The 8,029-nt window shown below is 46.9% G+C and overlaps 1 protein-coding gene across 1 annotated transcript in view; it reads left to right on the top strand.

Moving 5' to 3' along the window:
• LOC108376782 (trithorax group protein osa) overlaps positions 1–7,746 on the top strand; it is an 18,902-nt gene extending 11,156 nt beyond the window's left edge. Inside the window, 5 exon segments of the mRNA XM_017633025.1 lie at positions 1,981–2,195; positions 2,388–2,589; positions 2,647–2,728; positions 2,820–6,094; positions 6,096–7,746. Of these exon segments, the coding sequence (XP_017488514.1) occupies positions 1,981–2,195; positions 2,388–2,589; positions 2,647–2,728; positions 2,820–6,094; positions 6,096–6,941 (4,620 nt within the window). The 3' untranslated portion in view covers positions 6,942–7,746.
• Positions 7,747–8,029: the final 283 nt, after the last annotated feature.

Genomic DNA, 8,029 nt, shown 5'->3' with positions numbered 1-8,029 from the left:
TTTTTTTTTTGTTTATCTTTTGATTAGCAAACTTTGATGAAAGTTATTGTACAACAAACTATTTGTAATTTTTTATTCCCATTTTATTGAACATGCCACCACAGGTTCTCTTTTCATAATAAAAATACTTCAACTAATTTATATTTTTTCACTTTTACCGGTCTTTTCTGCACGTTGCCATTGTTTTGTAACATTAACAAAAATTGTTACCAATTGTAACTAACTGCAAACTTAGGTCCGTTGGTAATGCTATGCTGTCAATATATTCAGCAATTCAGCTATCGATTTTTGTAGTAATTCTGGTATTGTATATTTTATGGTCAGCTTATAAGTGAAGATGGTGACAATATTTACCGGTCACAAGAGTACACAGAATGCGAAAGGAGTTACAAAATTACCGGAACTTTATGAATCGGCTACAAAATGTTTGTTAAATACCAGAGCGGAATAGACCTGTTAATGGTGAACCATGTTCATTTTTTCATTGTCGATGTGAGAATTTGGGACTTGCATAGACGCAATTTCATTGCAAACATAATTTGAATTGGGGGAACGCCTTATCCAGAGATGATATTTCCAATATACTTTTATTTTACAGAAAGAGTAAGAGGAAGTTGTTTAAAAATTAATATGGGTATTCATGGAAGCGCGTAATTGCCTCGTAACCGCGTAAATCTCGTACATAACCCAATTTTTCATACAAAATTAATTAAGTTTACGCGAGGTTTACATTGTTACGAGGCATTTTGACGCGTTGTGATGAGTTGCCCTAATATTAAACATGTTTTTTAAATTATAAAAGTCTTGTAAAAATACCATATCATCTTTTGATTAGACACTCCTAAATTGGTCTGACATTTTCTGCCACACGATTTACTTCTATTTCTATATTCTTCCTCTCTATAATATGTAGTATGTCCAATTATCGTTTAATTTTATACATCATTAAGAAATTTGATCTGTCACTAACTATTTTCATATATATATATATTTTCATTTGTTCACAGGCTCTCCATATCCAGGACAGCCGGGAGCCTATGGTCAATATGGTTCGAGCGATCAATACAATGCGACTGGGCCACCCGGCCAGTTCGGNATTTTCATTTGTTCACAGGCTCTCCATATCCAGGACAGCCGGGAGCCTATGGTCAGTATGGTTCGAGCGATCAATACAATGCGACTGGGCCACCCGGCCAGTTCGGCCAAAGTCAAGGACCTCAGTTTCCGCCACAAAATCGAAATATGTACCCTTCTTATGGGCCCGAGGGGGAAGCGTGAGTGCTATTTTCTCTACTTCTCCATACATTGATACATAGTAGTCCATATGTTGTTAACTACTTATCTGAACAATTTTTACAAAAGTATTGTTTTCTAACTCATTGCCCAGCATATAAATTGGCTAACAAGCCTTTGCNTTTACAAAATTACCGGAACTTTATGAATCGGCTACAAAATGTTTGTTAAATACCAGAGCGGAATAGACCTGTTAATGGTGAACCATGTTAATTTTTTCATTGTCGATGTGAGAATTTGGGACTAGCATAGACGCAATTTCATTGCAAACATAATTTGAATTGGGGGAACGCCTTATCCAGAGATGATATTTCCAATAAACTTTTATTTTACAGAAAGAGTAAGAGGAAGTTGTTTAAAAATTAATATGGGTATTCATGGAAGCGCGTAATTGCCTCGTAACCGCGTAAACCTCGTACATAACCCAATTTTTCATACAAAATTAATTAAGTTTACGCGAGGTTTACATTGTTACGAGGCATTTTGACGCGTTGCGATGAGTTGCCCTAATATTAAACATGTTTTTTAAATTATAAAAGTCTTGTAAAAATACCATATCATCTTTTGATTAGACACTCCTAAATTGGTCTGACATTTTCTGCCACACGATTTACTTCTATTTCTATATTCTTCCTCTCTATAATATGTAGTATGTCCAATTATCGTTTAATTTTATACATCATTAAGAAATTTGATCTGTCACTAACTATTTTCATATATATATATTTTCATTTGTTCACAGGCTCTCCATATCCAGGACAGCCGGGAGCCTATGGTCAATATGGTTCGAGCGATCAATACAATGCGACTGGGCCACCCGGCCAGTTCGGCCAAAGTCAAGGACCTCAGTTTCCGCCACAAAATCGAAATATGTACCCTTCTTATGGGCCCGAGGGGGAAGCGTGAGTGCTATTTTCTCTACTTCTCCATACATTGATACATAGTAGTCCATATGTTGTTAACTACTTATCTGAACAATTTTTACAAAAGTATTGTTTTCTAACTCATTGCCCAGCATATAAATTGGCTAACAAGCCTTTGCTGGATTTTATAGTCGAATCGTAAAATTAATAATCTTTTCAATTCCCATACAGTCCTCCACCTGGTGCAAATCAATACGGTCCTTATGGCAGTCGTTCGTACAGTCAACCGCCGCCGGGTAGCTCTCAAACACCTACACCACCGGGCTCGGCTGTGGCCGGCGCTGCGGGTCCACCAACCGTTGGCCCGGCAGCTCCAGGCGGTGGCTATCCGCCCAGTGCACCAACACAGGACTATTACAGACCGCCCGATCAGGTGCGTTACAAGCTTTTGAACTATTGAATAGTTATTTTTAACATATATTTTTAACAGACTCCTCAACCTCGACGGCATCCGGACTTTGTGAAAGACTCTCAGCCCTATCCAGCGTATAATACAAGACCTCAAATGTATGGTATGTATTCGAAGGCATCGAGTTTTGCACTTTGCAACCTACATACATACAAAATGTGTTCGAAATTAATTGTGCTTCCCAATTTATACAGGTGGTTGGAGTGGTTCAAATCAGTACCGTGGACAGTATCCTTCTGCACCATCACCCCAAGGTTGGGGCGGCGCACCACCTCGTACAGCCGCACCACCAGGCACTGGTCCACTTGGACCACCAAACCAGCAAGCATCGACCGCCGTGCAATGGGAGCAGCATCGTTATGCGCCCCAACAACCTCCACCGCCACCACAACAACAGCCGCCATATCAGCAACAAAGTCAGCAGCAACAACCACAGCCGCCGCCACAGTGGGCGCAAATGGCCGGCAACGCTCAGCAGCCACCACCACAACCAGGTGCACCCGGATCAACGTTACGGCCGCCTGGCGGTAGTCAACAGCAACCGCCACAGCAGCGACCCGGCATGCCGCCGCCACCCGCGCAGCAACCAACCGTTGGACCAACGTCCAATCAACCCATGACAAAACCACCATTTGCGATGCCACCGCCACCACAGGTCAGTGGCACAGTTGCGCCAGCTTGCGGCCCGCCACCATCTGTTGCGGCTCCACCCAGCACTGTCAGTGTTATGCCACCAGTCATGGGCGCGCCAGTTGCCGGTGCACCCAAGCCACCGGTTTCCGTAGTAAGCGCTGTACCGCAACTGGGCACACCTGGCTTGCCACAGGTGACAACGCAACAACAACCGCCACAAGCACAGCCACAGCAACCATTTCCAACTCCCCCAGGCGCCCAGCTAGTTAAAAAAGAAATAGTTTTCCCGCCGGACAGCGTTGAAGCCACCACACCTGTGCTGTATAGGCGTAAGCGGCTTGCAAAAACCGATGTTTGTCCCGTAGATCCATGGCGTATTTTCATGGCAATGCGTTCCGGTCTGTTGACTGAGTGCACCTGGGCATTAGACGTGCTGAACGTGCTACTTTTCGATGACACAACGGTGCAGTACTTTGGATTGGCACATTTGCCGGGTCTGTTGACGTTACTTTTGGAACATTTCCAAAAGAATCTAGCAGAGATGTTTAACGATAGTGACGCAGACGTGGAACAACGTGGCGGTAGTCGGCACATCCGTTCCGTACAAAACTACAACCGCAAACGGCATTGCATTGGAGGTAGCGACACCGTCGAGTACAATAACGATTACGAAAAATTTAAGTCATCGAAAATGCCATTGGCCGACAATGACGATGACGAGGATGAAGGCATCGATTTGGGACAAATACGTGTGCTACCAAACCCCGAGGAGCGTGTTATGTTGCTCTCTAACACGCCCAACTACACGTTGATGTCACGCAAGGGTTTGCCAGTACGTCTACAATCAGCAGAGGATGATATATTTGTATCGGATAGACAAAAGGATTGGGACTCAGAGGTGGAGCCTATTTATGAGCAGGCAACGGGGAACGAAACTACACCCTGGAGTTGGACATATGGTTTTGCGGACCGCAATGCGCACGACGGTATAATCGACGTGTTCAAGTCGGAGATCATAAACATTCCTTTCGCTCGTTACGTACGCAGCCGTAGCGATAAAAATCGCGGAGGGGCAGAGGCGACAAAGTCGCGTGGGAAAGCTAGTGGCGCTGTCAGTGCCGAAGATGTGCAGAGTGTTGTAGACGGCAGTGAGGCCAGCAGCAAAATTTTGATAAATGAACCGACGGAAGAGGGCTGCGCTGAGGATAGCAAACTACAGCACACGTTTAACAAGAAGCGGCGACTCTTCAACAACAGCAGTGGCGCAAGCAAACACAGTCAAGTCGGGGCCGCGTTCGCTTTTGACGCCAGCGGCGCTAAAAAGTCGAAATTACAAGAGGACGAAAACGCATTTGCACCACCGAGTCTTAAAAGGGAGCCAACGGACACGGTGTCAACAGAAAACGCCGTCGTTGCCACCGACAGCGATTGTCGTGAGGTGGATATGGAAATCGAACTGCTGCCGCAACAACGTCTAGTTGGCGGCGGCAATAGTGGTGTACTGAAAAATTTCGACCCCATGTCAACGGTGCGCGACGCAGCACAAGTGTTGCAGCGGCGCCGTGCCTCCACGGTCGAAGAAGAGTGCTATACTCGAGACGAAGCCAGTCTGTACCTAGTTAGCGAGTGTCAGGATGCGCTAGCGCGTCGCTGTATCTGCCTATCGAACATATTCCGCAATTTGACGTTCGTGCCGGGCAATGAAACACTCTTGGCCAAGTCGCGCCGATTCCTAGCCATACTTGGCCGCCTCCTGCTGCTCAACCACGAGCACTTACAGCGTACACCCAAAACGCGTAACTATGATCGCGAAGAGGACACCGATTTCTCAGATTCATGCAGCTCACTTCAAGGCGAAAGAGAATGGTGGTGGGACTACTTGGTGCACATACGCGAAAATATGCTTGTCGCGTTGGCGAACATTGCAGGCCATCTTGAATTGTCACGTTACGATGAGCTCATAGCGCGGCCTCTCATCGACGGTCTGCTGCACTGGGCGGTGTGTCCAAGTGCACACGGTCAAGATCCCTTCCCGTCTTGTGGTCCAAACACTTCGCTTTCGCCACAGCGTCTGGCGTTAGAGGCTCTCTGTAAGTTGTGTGTGACAGACGCAAATGTCGATCTCGTGATAGCGACACCACCGCATTCGCGCCTCGAAAAGTTGTGTGCGGTGTTGACGCGCCACCTTTGCCGCAACGAGGATCAGGTACTGCGTGAGTTTTCCGTTAATTTGCTGCATTATCTGGCCGCAGCTGACAGTGCCATGGCACGTACAGTGGCCTTACAGTCGCCCTGCATCTCATACCTTGTGGCATTCATCGAACAGGCCGAGCAAACGGCATTGGGAGTTGCCAACCAGCATGGAATCAATTACCTGCGTGAAAATCCCGACTCAATGGGTACAAGTTTGGACATGCTGCGACGTGCTGCCGGCACCCTGCTGCATCTGGCCAAACATCCGGACAACCGTTCCCTGTTCATGCACCAAGAGCAGCGTCTGCTTGGATTGGTGATGTCTAACATTCTCGACCAGCAGGTTGCGCTGATTATATCGCGTGTACTGTTCCAAGTTTCGCGTGGCACCGGTGTCGGCGGCCCGTCGTCGATACCATCGCTGGAATATCGTTTTCAACAAAGGCAGGAGGAAAAAAACTCTGCTGCAGATAGGCATTTCACGCCAGGTGCTGACGTGAGAGCTCAAGTCAAAGTGGAAACCGCACCCTCAGCGCCATCGACAGGTGCACCAACATCAATTGAGCCCCAAGCTGTGAATACTGAGGTGGCAGCACATGCAACTCGAACGCTCACCAGTGATATTAAGCGAGAAGATTTAACAGNAAGCTCAAGTCAAAGTGGAAACCGCACCCTCAGCGCCATCGACAGGTGCACCAACATCAATTGAGCCCCAAGCTGTGAATGCTGAGGTGGCAGGACATGCAACTCGAACGCTCACCAGTGATATTAAGCGAGAAGATTTAACAGCGACTGCAGCAGATGCGGCCGGCGGTATCAACGCTAATGGCAACATTAGCGCGAGTAGCCACAATATGAGCGAAATCAGCAGTAGTGACTCTACGCCCATACACAAGCAGCCATTGTCTGCAGCTGCGAATGCGGCAATGAGCAAGTCGCAAAACGCATGCGCCTCCGTCGATGATAACAGCAACAGCAGCAATGCTTTGGCCCCCGCCGCGGCGTTGCTTAACGATGTTAGCAATAGCAGCACCAACAGTAACAGTTGTGGCACAGTGAGCAGCAACAGCAATAGTAATAGCATAGGCAGTGGCAACAACAACACCAACAGCAACATGCACATTAAAAGCGCGATAGAGAACGCCAGTGCGAATGCGCTGGGTGCTGCGGTAGGATCAACACTGACAAACAGCGAGGCGGGTCACATGCAGCCGACGCTGCTAAGCTCAAGCAACGGTAACAGTGGTAAGAATGTGATATGTGCAACAATGCCCCATATTAGTGCAGCACCACTTACCAATGCCAGCAACAATAATGCAAATGGCGCCGCCGTCGACAACAGAAACAACGCGCCTCCAGCAACAATGATGGCTGGGGCGACGACACAATCGTCACCACCGCCACCACCAACTACCGCAGCGACAGCAGCAGCAAGCGTGCCCACAGCGACCGCAGCACCACCGGCCAACTCAACAGCAGCGGTTGCGTAGTACACAACCATGATGCCGACAGCTACGTTAGCAGCAATGCCGGCCGTGACAATGCAAGAGCAGCACGCAGATTTAACGCTAGAGCAACAGCCAACGCCTCAGCCTCACCAACACGAACAGCAGCAACTGAGCATGGAGCATCACCACCTGCATCACCAGCAGCAGCAGCAGCAGCATCAACACCACCACTATGCGCAGCTGGAAGCACACTACCAACAGCAGGTGCCACTACAACCACCACCACCGCCGCAGCAGCAGCCACACTACCATGTGCCGCCGCCATTCCACTATCACTGGGGCAAACAGCAACCGCCGCTGCAGCCTCCACAAATACACCCTCAGCCCCATCAGCCAGAAGATGCACACTAAGTGCCACGTGAAACGAGAACTCTAAATTAGTAGCATGAAAAAGTAGCAGCAGCAGCAGCAGCAGTGAGGTTAGGAATTTAGTTCCAGCAAATGGAAAAAGAGAGGTACATAGGGAATGCAAGAACAAAGTATGCGAGGAAAATGTGCAAACAAAGTCGAAGGGCAAGTGCAGTTCAATGCCGAAATAGACGTAGGTGTGAAGCAGCAAATTACACTATCCACCTACTCGTACATACATACATACGTGTATAGAGGAAATTGCGTATAAATTAAATGTATAGCGGTGATCAACCTTATAAAGCAGTAGTAATATGAATAGTATTTAGTGTGTATAAAGAAAAGTATGTCTACCTTTATTTCGTGTGTGTGTTTTTTTTTTTTTAATGTTCTCGTAAGGTGTTAGGAGGCTTATAATTTCTTACCTAATGCTGGGATATAGAATTAGTAAGAATTCTGACGAACATCGAACATCCCTCGAACCAACATGTGACGGCAATAGTNAGAATTCTGACGAACATCGAACATCCCTCGAACCAACATGTGACGGCAATAGTTAGGGCGAAGAATAAACGAACGCTAGGGCTGAACAAAGAACTTGATAGGAGAGTACGAGGCGAAAAAGATTAATTTTGAAACATCTCATCATGAGATGCAAAGGGTGGTTTTATGGATATTATAATTTTAGTAAAGATGGAATTGACTCGAGAGCTAAAGAACGG

The sequence above is a fragment of the Rhagoletis zephyria genome, unplaced genomic scaffold (assembly GCF_001687245.7).
Source record: "Rhagoletis zephyria isolate East Lansing unplaced genomic scaffold, Rhagoletis_zephyria_1.1 Rzeph_scaffold_10955, whole genome shotgun sequence".
Taxonomy (NCBI): Eukaryota; Metazoa; Arthropoda; class Insecta; order Diptera; family Tephritidae; genus Rhagoletis; species Rhagoletis zephyria.
Note: the sequence above shows the minus strand (reverse complement) of the source record. Positions and strands in the feature narration are given on the sequence as shown.